Here is a 12,707-nt window from a genome sequence, read left to right on the forward strand (position 1 = left end):
AGGTGGGTGGTTGAATGAGTGAGTGAAGGATGGAAGGCAGGGAGGCAGGCAGGCATGACTGAGGGACCACAGGAGTCCATTAGGGGACAATGATGGGAGTGGGGCTGCCAGGCTCAGGGTACTGAGCCAGACCCTGCCCACTGGGGGTTGTGGGACAGATCACTCACCGGGCAGTGGAGGGCCGGTGTCCACCATGGACCAGCAGGGCCCGGGAGGGGGCATGGAACACCATCGAGTGGCCAGTGGCCGCTGGGGGCCGCCCACCTGCCGGGACCACCTGCTCCCAGTGGCCCCCCCTGGTGCTGTCAAGGAGGAAACGGAAGAGGCCGGAGGAGAAAAGGTCGTCCTGGGTGCGGCCACCGGACACATAGAGCCAGGCGTCATCCACTAAAGCAGCCGCGTGGCCGGCCAGGCCTGGGGGCCCCAAGGAGCTGGAGGCAGGCGGTGCCAGGAGCTCCCAGTGGCCCCCGCCCAGGGGGCTGAAGGCCCACACGTCACTGGTGAGGGAGCCATCAGCCAGCTCGCCACCCATGAGCACCAGGGAGCCGGCCCAGGCCACGGCCACATGGGAATGACGGGCAGCCTGTGAAGAAGAGAAAAGAAACAGAGATGGAGGGGAAAGAGAGTAACAGAGAAAGCCAGAGCCAGAGATGGGCAGAGAGGAACACAGACACAAAAAGACAGAGAGAAAGAAACAGATAAACAAAGGAAAACAGAGATACAGCAAGAGAAAGGAGAGAAGGTGAGACAGAGACAGACACAGAAAGACAGATTCACAAAGAGAGAAGACAGGTACAGAAAAGCGGAGGTGTGTAAAGTAAAACAGAGAATGTGAGATGAAGACAAAAAGAGGAGGCAGGCAGGAATAGAAGGAGAAATGACAGAGAAAAGCAGAAAGAGAGAAACAGAGGAATTCAGGCCCAGAGACCAAGACCCAGAGACTGAGAAGGAGCAGATGACCAAGAGTCAGACAGACAAAAACAGAAGAAGACCAAGAGAAAGAGACAGGAGGCTCACAGAAAGAAAGAGTGGGGGAAGAGGGACAGGAGGAGTGGAGCAAGAAAGAAAATCAGACAGAGAAAGGCAGAGGCAGAGAGGCATGGGTGTTCCTGTACCACACTGCCGGGTAGCGGGGAGGAAGGGGAGAACAGGGCGACGGGGTCGCTGTGGGGCCCCAGCTGGGCCTGGCAGTCAGTGGGCTGGGTGCGCTGGTAGGGCAGGGGTGGGGTCCATACCGGGGCAGGACTCAGGTCCCAGCGCTCCCAGGTGTTGGCGGAGAAGTTGTAGAGGACGAGGTCGCCCAGGGCGTTGTTGAGGTCCTGGCCTGTGGAGGGGGTGTGGTCTCAAGCCTTGGCCAGAGGCTACTGGGCCTCCTGATTCCAGGCGCACCCCCATCTGCTCACCTCCAAAAACAGCCAACAGCCCCGGTGGGGACAGGAAGGCACCAGCTGCCCCAATACGGGCAGAGAAGGCAGGGTCCCCAGCACTCACGTTGTGCCACCAGCCAGCCCCCTGGTTCTCCCGCAGGTGCAGGTCACAGGCGCGGCCCAGGAAGCCGGGCTCACAACGGCATGGCCCTAGAGCCTGAAGAAAAAGACAGAAGGCAGGGAAAGAGAAAGAGGAAGAGGGAGAGACTCAGAGAGAGGAGAGGCAGAGAAAGTGAAGACAGAAAGATCCCGAGACAGAGAGGCAGACAGGGACAGAAAGAGGAAGAAGGAGAGAAACAGACAGGAAGGAAAACAATGGGAAAGAGATAGAGAGGCAAAGAGAGAGAGGGCCAGGAAGGAAACAGGCAAACAGAGCAAGGAAGAAACGGGGGACACAGAGACACAACCAGAGAGAGGCAGAGAGGTGGAGGAAAGAAGCCATACCCGGAGCCCAAGAGAAAAAGGGAGAAAAAGAGAAAAACCCCAACACACGTGCAAAATGGGGACAGATGGACAGAAGACAGGTTGCAGGAGAAAGTCAGTGGGATCGATGTTCAGTCCAGGCTGAAAGAGCTCAAATCTGGGGGGCTCAGGGCAGGGCTCCAGGGATCCAGAACCACAGCTGGATGTGGACAGCTTAGGACCACAGCTGGTGGACAAAGGTCAGAAGTCAAGGCAGGGGCCCTGAGGCCAGAAAGAGTGGCCAGGGAGGACGGCATCAGCCTGGCAAGAGGAAGGAGGGCTGAGTTCAAAGGTGAGAGGTGGGGTTAGAGGGGAGGATAGGCGTGGGCTCAGGCAGGGGAGGGGCCAGAGGTAGAGGTGGGGCAGGGTTGGAGTAACATGTGGCGTGGATTCTGGAAGGAGAGGGGCATATGGTGAGTGAGAGCAGGGACCCTCGTGGGGTCGGTGTCAGGGGCAAGGGTGGGATGGCGGGGTAGCTTCAGGCCCCGGGCAAGGTTCTGATCCTGACGGAGGGTGGGTCAGCGGTAGCAGGTGGCGGGGCCAGGCTCACCGAGGCACAGGTGCCGTGGCTGCCACAGTAGGCCGTGCACTCCTGCAGGCCGCAGTCAGGGCCCCCCCAGCCTGGCTCGCAGGCACACACACCGGGAGGCCGGCACTGCCCGCGGCTCCGGCAGCCCCCCGGGCACAGGGAGAAGCGGAAGGAGGCGTTGAAGCCCAGCAGGTTGTAGTTGGCGTCGCTGAAGAGGTGCAGCAGCATCTGCGGGTACAGGTGGGCCAGGCCAGGCCAGGTGGGCAGGGTTCTGGGGGCTGGGCGGGGGGGGGGCACCCACCCCTGCCCCAGCTGACCTGCGGGACCCAGAGCCCTATTTTTGCCCCTCCCCACCATCCTACGTCTGTCTGAGTCCCTCTCGCTGTCTCCCTGCCCCTCCCCCACCTCACGTTTCCCTCTGCCTACCTATCCCTCTCTCTCTCCCCCACTCCCCCTACCTGGTGCCTCCTGCCACAGCCCCCACAGGCCCCACCCCACTGACCTTGCCCGAGGAAGCCTCGATGGGCGGAGGCCGGGTACTCCCGCTCAGACTGGCAAGCAGGGGCCCACGCGGGGAGTCGCCATCATACACGAACAGATAGTCGTACGTGCATTCTGTGTCCAGGAAGAGGAAGTCCAGCAGGATCCGGTGCTGGGGGCTGGGAGCTGGGGGGTGAGAACCACAGGGGCTGGGCTCGAATGTGGACCTTCTCCCCAGACCTCCCTGCAGGACACCCACAGTCACCAAGCCCTGCTCCAGGTGATGCTGGGGACCCAAAGATGAGTCAGGCCTGGGCCCTGCCTTGGAGGAGCTCCAGGTCCCAGAGCCCAGAGAGGTGACAGCGGTGGCAGCAAGAGGGACAGGAGCCCAGAGGAGGATTTACAGACCAGTCCTGGCAAGGACTCCTGAGGTCAGGATGACCACCTCCCCCTTTTCAGACAAAACTGAAGGGCAGAGAGGAAACGCCATCCCAACAGGCACGCGCGGGGTGGAACCACAGGGGTCCCGTGCCCTGTTCTTTCCCTTGATGCCCGAGCCTTGGACGTGCCTGGCCTGAGGGGCAGGGGCCAGGCCCTAGCAGAGAGGTGTACTACCCAGACAAGAGAGAGGCCTCTGTTCCAGGCCAGAGCTCCGAGGGGAGAGGCCCATTTCTTCCCTTTGGAGTGAGGCCTGACCTTGGGGCTCGCAGCTCCGCTCTGCCCCAGCAGAGCCTCACCTCCTTGTTGACTGCGGCGGCTAAGGGCACGGATTCTGGGGCTCAATCTTGGCTCTGCCATTCGCGCTAGTGTGTGACCCCGGGCAAGTCACCTAACCTCTCTGGATGTGTTTCCTCACCTCTAAAACGGGGAAATAACAGTACTCTGGGGGATTAAAAATTCTTGGCCGCTCCTCCCATTGTGAGGTGAGGTCTTTGGAGCTGGGTCAGCCTACCTTAGGGACTGCCTGACCAATAATAAGCAACAGAAGTGAAATGCTGGGACCCCCGAGGCTGGATCATAAGAAGCCTTGATGCTCTCACGTGGGCCTTATGGGAGGCTGCTTCCCAGAACACAGCTGTCACGCTATGAAAAGTCAAAGCCACCAAGAGAAGCCACGTGTAGGCACTCTGGCTAACAGCCCCGCCGTGCTTCCCTCTTAGCCAGCATGGACTGCCAGCTCTGAGCAAGTGTTCCTGGCTGTCCAGCCCCAAGGAGCCTTTGGATCACCAAGCGCCAGCCAATGTTGGACTGCAGCTGCAGGAGAAGTGACCCTGCAGGTTAAGTGCTTATAGTGGGGGCTGGCACATCCTCAGTGCCACGACTCCTAGCACTGCCACTGCTCTTGCTCGCCACCAAGTCCTGGTTCTAGAATGTTCTTTCACCCCACATCCCACACAAGGGTGGGGGACTCAGTGAGACCACTAAAGGCAGTTGCAGGTAAGTGGTCTGGGCTGAGGAAACAAGGACACCTGGGTCCCCGTTCTGCCCTTGACCTGCTGGAGGGCCCTGGGCCAGCCCCTTCTGCGCATGCCCTCAGTACACTCATCTGGATATTGGAGATGCTCACACACACACACCGCTCACTAGCTGTGTGATCCTGAGCCAGTTCCAGGGCTCTCTGAACCTTGGTTTCCTTAACTGGAAAATGGGGATGAATCTCCCTCCCCACCAAGGCTGGTGTGAACATTCACTGAGATGATAGATCTAACTGCCTGTTCGGAGAGAAGGTGTTCCACAGATGTGCCCTGCTCAGCCCAGCCTCGTCCTTTCATCAGGACCACTGATCCACCTCCTTCCTGGCCTCTCAGTCTGCAGTCCTGCTTTAACATGGGGTCCTGAGGGATCTTCCCAACTGTGGATATCTGTCCCTGTCTGACCCTGCCCTGTTCAATGCCCCTCCTTGGCTCCCCATCACCCCCAGGAGAAAGATCAGCAACCTAAGCTGGCATTTGAGACCCACTTGCTTACAGCTCTACTGGGAGCTGGGCCTTTACACATTCTATCTGGAGCACATTCTCCCTCCCTTTCAGCAAACTTCCCTACCTCCTCCAGGAAGTCCTCCCTGATGCCCCCTTGCTGGGTTAGGTGCCTCTCTTCAGGGTTTCCACATCCCATTTAACCCTCCTTTCTCTAGGCCAGGACCATCTATGTCCAGGTTGTCTCCCCCTGCAGCCTGGTAGGTCCCCAGGGCAGGGTCTGGACCTAATTTACCTCGGGGTCCCTCCCTGATCTTTCCCAGTACAGGGCCTGGCACTGAGGAAATGCTGGATGACAGGAAGCAGAAATACACGAAAGGGAGAATACTGGAGCTGGCAGTTCTCCATCGCGTTCTGAGCAGAGCCCCCATGGACAGCACACACTGACCCCCACGCCTGGTCTGAAGAATGCAAAGAACCATTCAGCCGGCCTCGGCAACCAGACCTCCTGGAAGTTTACCAGCCTCAACCAAGCGATAAGGCTCTGTTCCCAGAATCACAAGTACATCTTTGTCAAACGCTTGCTGGAGGCCGGCTCACCATCTGCCTTCCCCAAGTTCCTTCCCAAATTCAAGGTCTCCTGTTTCCACCCAGTGCCATGCCAGCCCAGGTAGAGACCTGACTCTGATATCCCCCTACACAAAAGCACCCAAAATGCCTCTCATTCGTGAGGATGCTACAAGAATTATGTGTGATAAAGAACATGATAAAAAAGTAGATTTTTAAAATTAATTTTATTTATTTTAAGTGGTGATAAAATATACGTATCATAAAATCATTTTAACCATTTAAGTGGACAATTCTTTGACATTAAGTACATTGACAAAGCTATGTAACTTTCACTACTTCCAGACTATTTTCAGCATCTCAAACCCAAACTCATACTCATTTAGCAATAACTCCCTCTTCCCCTTTTCTACCACCTCTGGTAACCACTATTCTGCTTTCTGTCTCTATGTATTTGCTTATTCTAGGTATTTCATATAAAAGAAATCACACAATATTTGTCCTTTTGTATCTGGCTTATTTTACTCAACATGTTGTCTTCAAGGTTCCTCCATGTTGTAGCATGTACCAGCACTTCACTCCTTTTTACAACTGAATAATATCTCATTGTATAGAGAGACCACATTTTGTTTATCCATTCATCTGTTGATGGATGCTTGGGTTGCTTCCACCTTTTGGCTATTGTGAATAATGCTGCGATGAACACTGGTGTACAAATATCTGTCCAAGTGGAATAGTCAGGTCATATGATAATTCTATGTTTACATTTCTGAGGAACTGCCAAACTGTTTTCCACAACAGCTGCAATATTTTATACTGCCATCAACAATGTATGAATACAAAGGTTCCTACTTCTCCACATCCTTGTCAACATTTGTTATTTTCAGATTATTAAATAATAGCCATCCTTGTGGGTGTGAAGTAGTATCACGCTGCGGTTTTAACCTGCACTTCTTTAGTGCCAAATGATGTTGAGCATCTTTTCATATAGTAATTGGCCATCTGAATATCTTCTTTCGAGAAATGTCTATTCAAATCCTTGACCCCCTGTTCCCCTGCCCCTACCTTGGTCCATTTTTTAATTGAGTTGTCTTTTGGTTGTTAAGTTGTAGGAGTTCTCCATATAGTCTATATATTAAAACCTTGTCAGATGTATGGTTTCCGAATATTTTCTCCCATTCAACAGTTTGTCTTTTCCCTATCTTGTTATTTTTTGTCCTTTGAAGAAAAAAAGTTTTTAATTTTTATGAAGTCCATTTTGTCTATATTTTCTTCTTTTTTTTTTTTTTTTTAAGGATTTATTTATTTGTTTATTTCTCTCCCCTTCCTCCCCCACCCTGGTTGTCTGTTCTCTGTGTCTATTCGCTGTGTCTTCTTTGTCCGTTTCTGTTGTTGTCAGCGGCACGGGAATCTGTGTTTCTTTTTGTTGCATCATCTTGTGTGTCAGGTCTCCGTGTGTGCAGCACTATTCCTGGGCAGGCTGCACTTTCTTTCGTGCTGGGCGGCTCTCCTTACAGGGCGCACTCCTTGAGCGTGGGGTTCCCCTACGCGGGGGACACCCATGTGGCATGGCACTCCTTGCGCGCATCAGCACTGCGCATGGGCCAGCTCCACATGGGTCAAGGAGGCCCGGGGTTTGAACCGCAGACCTCCAATGTGGTAGACGAATGCCCTAACCACTGGGCCAGGTCCACTGCCTATATTTTCTTTTATTCCTTGTGCTTTTAGTGTAAGATCTAAAAACTCACTGCATATTACAAGGTCCTGAAGATACTTCCCTATGTTTTCTTGTTAAGTGTTTTATAGTACTAGGTCTTATATTAATGGTTGTATACCTATTTTGAATTAATTTTTGTATATGGTGAGAGGTAGGAGTCTACATTCATTCTTTTCCATGTGGATTTACAGGTATCCTAGTGCCACTGGTTGAAGAGACTACTCTTTCCCTGTTTGTTAAATGCACTTGGCACCCTTGTTGAAAATCAAATCAGCTGGCCAACAATGTGCAGATTTATCTCTGGACCAATTCTATTCCCTTGATCTATATGTCTATCCTTATGCCAGTACTACACTTTTTTAAAAAAGATTTTATTTATTTATTTCTTCCCCCACCCCACCCCCATTGTTTGCGCTTGCTCTCTGTTCTCTGTGTCTGTTCTTTGTGTGCTCCTGTGTCTGCTCGTCTTCTTTTTAGGAGGTACCAGGAACCAAACATGGGACCTTCCATGTGGGACAGAAGTGCCCAATCACTCAAGCCACCTTCGCTCCCCATTTGTTGTGTCTCTCACTGTGTTTCCTTGTTGTGCCTCCTTATTGCATCATCTTGTGGCATCATCTCGTGGCATCAGCTCACCACACCAGCGCATCACATCAGCTTGCTGTCTTGCTTGTCTTCTTTAGGAGGTATTGGAAACCAAACCCAGGATCTCCCATGTGGTAGGCAAGCATCCAACTGCTTGAGCCACATCTGCTTCCCACCACACTGCTTTAATTACTGTAGCTTTGTAGTAAGTTTTGAAATCAGGAATGTGAATCCTCTAACTTTGTTCTTTTTCAAGATTGCTATGGATATTCAGGGTCCCTTTCAATTTCATGGAATGTGAGAAACACATTTTCCATTTCTGCAAAAAAAGACAGCTGAAATTTTTATAGGAATTGCATGAATTTGAATATCACTTTAGGCAGTACTGACATCTTAACAATATTAAGTCGTCCAATCCATGAACATGTCTCTCCATTCATTTAGGTACTGAATTTCTTTCAGCAATGTTTTCTAGTTTTCTGGGTACAAGTCTTTCAGCTTCTTGGTTAAATTTATTCCTAGGTATTTTTCTTTTAGATGTTACTGTAAGTGGAATCTTCTTGATTTCCTTTTCAGATTGTTCATTACTGGTGAATCACTTCCATGTGTTTACCTTGTATCCTGCGATATTGCTAATTCATTTATTAGCTCTAATAGCTTATTTGTGGATTCTTTGGGACCTTCTACATATAAGATCATATCATGTACCATAATTGAGATAATTTGAGATCTTGTTTTCCAATTTGCATGCCACATTATTTCTCTCTCTTGACTGATTCTTCTGACTAGAACTTCCACGACTGAATAACCGAGATGACAGGGGGCATCCTTGTCTTATTCCTGATCTTAGGGGGAAAGATTTCAGTCTTTCACCATTGAGTATGGTATTTGATGTGAGTTTGTTATAAATGCCCTTTATCATGTTAAGAAAGTTCCCAATCCTAGTTCTCTGAGTGTTTTTATCATGAAAGGATAAAAGCATGAAAAGATGTTGTATTTTGTCAAATGCATTTTCTGTGTTGAGATGACCATGTGTTGTTTTTTCTTCATTGTATTAATATGGTATATTACATTGATTTTTTTATGTTGAACCATCCTTGCATTCCTGGAATAAATTCCACTTGGTCATGGGGTATAATCCTTTTGCCAGTATTTTGCTGAGGTTGTTTTGTTTTGTTTTTTGCTTCTTTATTAATAAGGGAAATTGGCCTGTAATTTTTCTTGTGCTGTCTTTATCTGACTTTGATAGCAGGGCAATGCTGGCCTCATAGAATGAGTAAAGAAGTAATCCTTCCTCATTCTAGTTTTTGGAAGAGTTTTACAGGAATTGTTCTTTAAACGTTTGGTAGAATTCAGCTGTGATACCATCCGGTCCTGGACTCTTCTTTGTGGGAGACTTTTTATGACAGATACAATCTCTTGTTGTAAGTCTGTTGAGATTTTCTACTTCTTGCATTGGATAAGGTAATTAGTACGTTACTAGGAATTTGTCCATTTCATCTAGGTTTTCTAATTTGTTGGTATATAATTATTCATAGTACCCTCTTATAATACTTTTTATATCTGTAAGGTCAGTAGTAATGTACTCCCTTTCATTCTTTGTAGTTATTTGAGTCCTCTCGTTTTTTGTGTTTTGTTTTTTTTTTGTCAGTCTGGCTAAAGGTTTGTCAATTTTATTGATATTTTCAAACATCAAATTTTAAAAATTCTACTGTTTTTCTATTCTCTATTTCATCACTCTCTTCTCTAATCTTTCCTAACTCCTTCTGTCTACTAACATTAGGTTTAGTTTGCTTTACTTGCTCTAGTTTCTTCTTTTTTAATGCAGGCATTTAGAATTATAAACTTCCCTTTGAGCACTGCTTCACTGCCACCAATAAGTTTTGGTGTTCATTTTTAACTTGTCTCAAGATATTTCCTAATCTCTCTTGTGATTATTTCTTTGACCTACTGGTTGTTTAATCTTGTGTTGTTTAATTTCCACCTATTTATAAATATTCCAGTGTTCCTTCTGGTATTGATTTCTACCTTTATTTCATTTTGGTCTGAAAGATAGTTTGTATGATTTCAATAGTTTTTTAATTTATTGAGATTTGATTTGTGGACTAACATATGGTTTACCTGTAAAACGTACCATGTGTGCTTGAAAAGAGTATGTATTCTATTGTTGTTGGGTGGAGTGTAATATATACACGTCCAATAGAAGTAATTGGTTAATAGTGTTGTTCAGGTCCACTATTTCCTTATTGATCTTCTGTTTAGATTTTCTATCAATTATTGCTAGGGATGTGTTAAAGTCTCCAACTATTTTGAGAACTATTTCTCCCTTTAATTCTGTCCATTTTTGCTTCATATATTCTGGGGCTCTGTTGTGAAGTGTATATATGTTTATAATCATTATTGTCTTGCTTGATTGAACTTTTTATCAATATAAAATATCCTTCTTTTTCTCTTGCAATCTATTTTGACTTAAAGTCTATTTTGTCTGGCAATAATACAGCCATTCTAGCTCTATTTTGATTACTGCTTGCAAGGGATATCTTTTCCTACCATTTTATTTTCAACCTCTTATTTCTTTGTAAAGTGAGTTTCTTGTAGACAGCTTATAGATGGATCATGGTTGTTCATCCGAATGCCAGTCTTTGCCTTTTAATAGGGGAATTTAATCCATAGACATTTAAGGTAATAACTGAAAGGAATTACTTCTGTCATTTTTCTATTTGATTTCTGTATGTCCTGTACATTTTGTGCTTTTAAGATTTTTTATTTTTATTTATTCCTCCACCCCCGCTGTCTGCTCTCTGTGTCCATTCGCTGCATGTTCTGTGTCTGCTTGTCTTCTCTTCTTGTCTTCTCTTTAGGAGGCACGGGGAACCCATCCTGGGACTTCTGATATGGGAGAGAGGCCCTCAATTGCTTAAGCTGCCTCAGCTCCCTGGTCTGCGGTATCTCTCTTTGTTGTGTTACCTTGCTGCACCAGCTCTCTGTGGTCAGCTCTCCATGGCATGGGCCAGCTTACCTTCACTAGAAGGTCCCAAGAATCGAACCCGAGGCCTCTCATATGGTAGACAGGAGCCCAATCACTTGAGCCACATCTGCTTCCCTGTCCTGTATGATTTTTATTCCATTACTGACTTTTTTGTATTTAGTTGTTTTTATGTAGTGTACCATTTTGTTTCCTTTCTTCTTTCCTCTTCTCTATATTTTTTAGTTATTTTTTTAGTGGTTACCTTTGTAATGATCATTAACATCTTAAACTAACCTAGTTCAACTAGTACTAACCTAGTTATATTGTTATGTCACAGATTACATCTTTATACAATGTATACCCATTGACATAGTGTGATGAGCTGGCCCACGCGCAGTGCTGATGCGTGCAAGGAGTGCTGTGCCAGGCAGGGGTGTCCCCTGTGTAGGGGAGCCCCACACACAAGGAGTGCACCCTGTAAGGAGAGCCGCCCAGCGCAAAAAAAATGCAGCCTACCCAGGAGTGGCGCCGCACACACGGAGAGCTGACACAGCAAGATGACGCAACAAAAAGAGACACAGATTTCCAGTGCCGCTGACAAGAATACAAGCGGACACAGAAGAACACACAGAGAATGGACACAGAGAACAGACAATTGGGGGGGAGGGCAGGGAAGGGGAGATAAATAAAAAATAAATCAATTGTCTTCGAGCTTACTGTTCCTTTCTTCCGCCTGTTCAAAATGTGGTTGAATCTGACAAGTTTTTCAATTACTGTATTTTGCAGCTCCAAAATTTGTTTCATTTTTTAAATTATTTCCATCTCTTTATTTTTCTCAGATGTTTTCCTGATAAATTTTAGTTATTTGTATATGAGTGCCTTACTTCACTGAACATATTTAAGACTGCTGATTTAAAGTCTTTGGCTAACAGTTCCAAGGGAAGAATTTCCTCAGGGATGGCTTCTGGAAAATTCTTTTTTTTCTTCTTCCCCTGTGAATGAGCCATAAATTCCTGTTTCTTTGTGTGTTTTGTAATTTTTTGTTGAGAACTGGACACTCTTAGTATTATCTTGCTATAAATCTGGAAATCTAATTTACCCGTTCCATTGGGTTTCCTAGGTTTGGTGGTTGTTGTTATTGCTGAGGGCTGGAGCTGAAATTTGTGACTTTTTCAAATTGTTTCTGCTTCCAAACAGGGAATGTAAGGAGAAAAGAGAAAGGGTGAAAAAAAGGTACTGTCTCTTTAAAACCACTCTTGCTTTTGGCTGAGTGAAAAATAGCTGCCCTCAGAGTCAGCCCCCAAATGATCTGAAGTAGCTGATCAAAAGCTATGGTCAATGATCAGACCATATATCCCTGGAATTTTGAGGACTAGGTCCTTATAACCGACCCTGGCATCAGCAAGCTGCACCAGCAGCCTCGGCTGCAGTCCCCACAGCTGCCTGCCATGCAGATGGGGGACAGGGGGTGGTAGCACCTGCAGAGAGGATAAAATTCACTGAAATTTACCACAATTTACCACCCTCTTTCTCTAGCTTGTCCCTGGATGCTACATAGTGTTCCACTAGACTTCAAAGTCCCAAAATAATTGATTCAGACAGTTCCTGTGGTTCAATAGTCGTTTTTGAGGCAGGACTGATTCCTGAAGCTTCCTACTCCACCAACTTCCTACAGTCTTCTCAGGTTGTTTATTTTTTTAAAGATGAGAAAATATGTTGGTTCTTAAAGGTGACAGGTTTTGGGAAGGATGGGAGATCAAGGAGCATCTGGAGGGCTCCTGGACTCCTCCCTCTCTCCAACATCCAGCTAGTTGGTCTCCAAGTCTCTGGTGAAACTTCACAAACATCTCTCTGTGCTGTCCCCTCCTTCCACCTGCTCCATTTAAGAACTCATCCTCTCCTGTGAGATCATCACACCAAGTCTCCATTCTACCTCCAACTCAGCCTGTGAGAGATGACCCACTCCTGCTCAAAATCCTTCATGTCTCTTCATCAACCTCAGGAAAAAGACCACACTGCTCTGCATGACATTCAATGCCCTTCTTTTCCTGCTTCT

At 47.5% G+C, this 12,707-nt stretch overlaps 1 protein-coding gene across 1 annotated transcript in view; it reads right to left on the minus strand.

Annotated features, from left to right (window-relative positions):
* MEGF8 (multiple EGF like domains 8) overlaps positions 1-12,707 on the minus strand; it is a 53,747-nt gene that overhangs the window by 38,027 nt on the left and 3,013 nt on the right. Inside the window, 5 exon segments of the mRNA XM_058280321.2 lie at positions 168-583; positions 1,236-1,324; positions 1,404-1,584; positions 2,440-2,646; positions 2,921-3,084. Coding sequence (XP_058136304.1) covers positions 168-583; positions 1,236-1,324; positions 1,404-1,584; positions 2,440-2,646; positions 2,921-3,084 — 1,057 coding nt within the window.

Source organism: Dasypus novemcinctus, chromosome 18 (genome assembly GCF_030445035.2).
Source record: "Dasypus novemcinctus isolate mDasNov1 chromosome 18, mDasNov1.1.hap2, whole genome shotgun sequence".
Taxonomy (NCBI): Eukaryota; Metazoa; Chordata; class Mammalia; order Cingulata; family Dasypodidae; genus Dasypus; species Dasypus novemcinctus.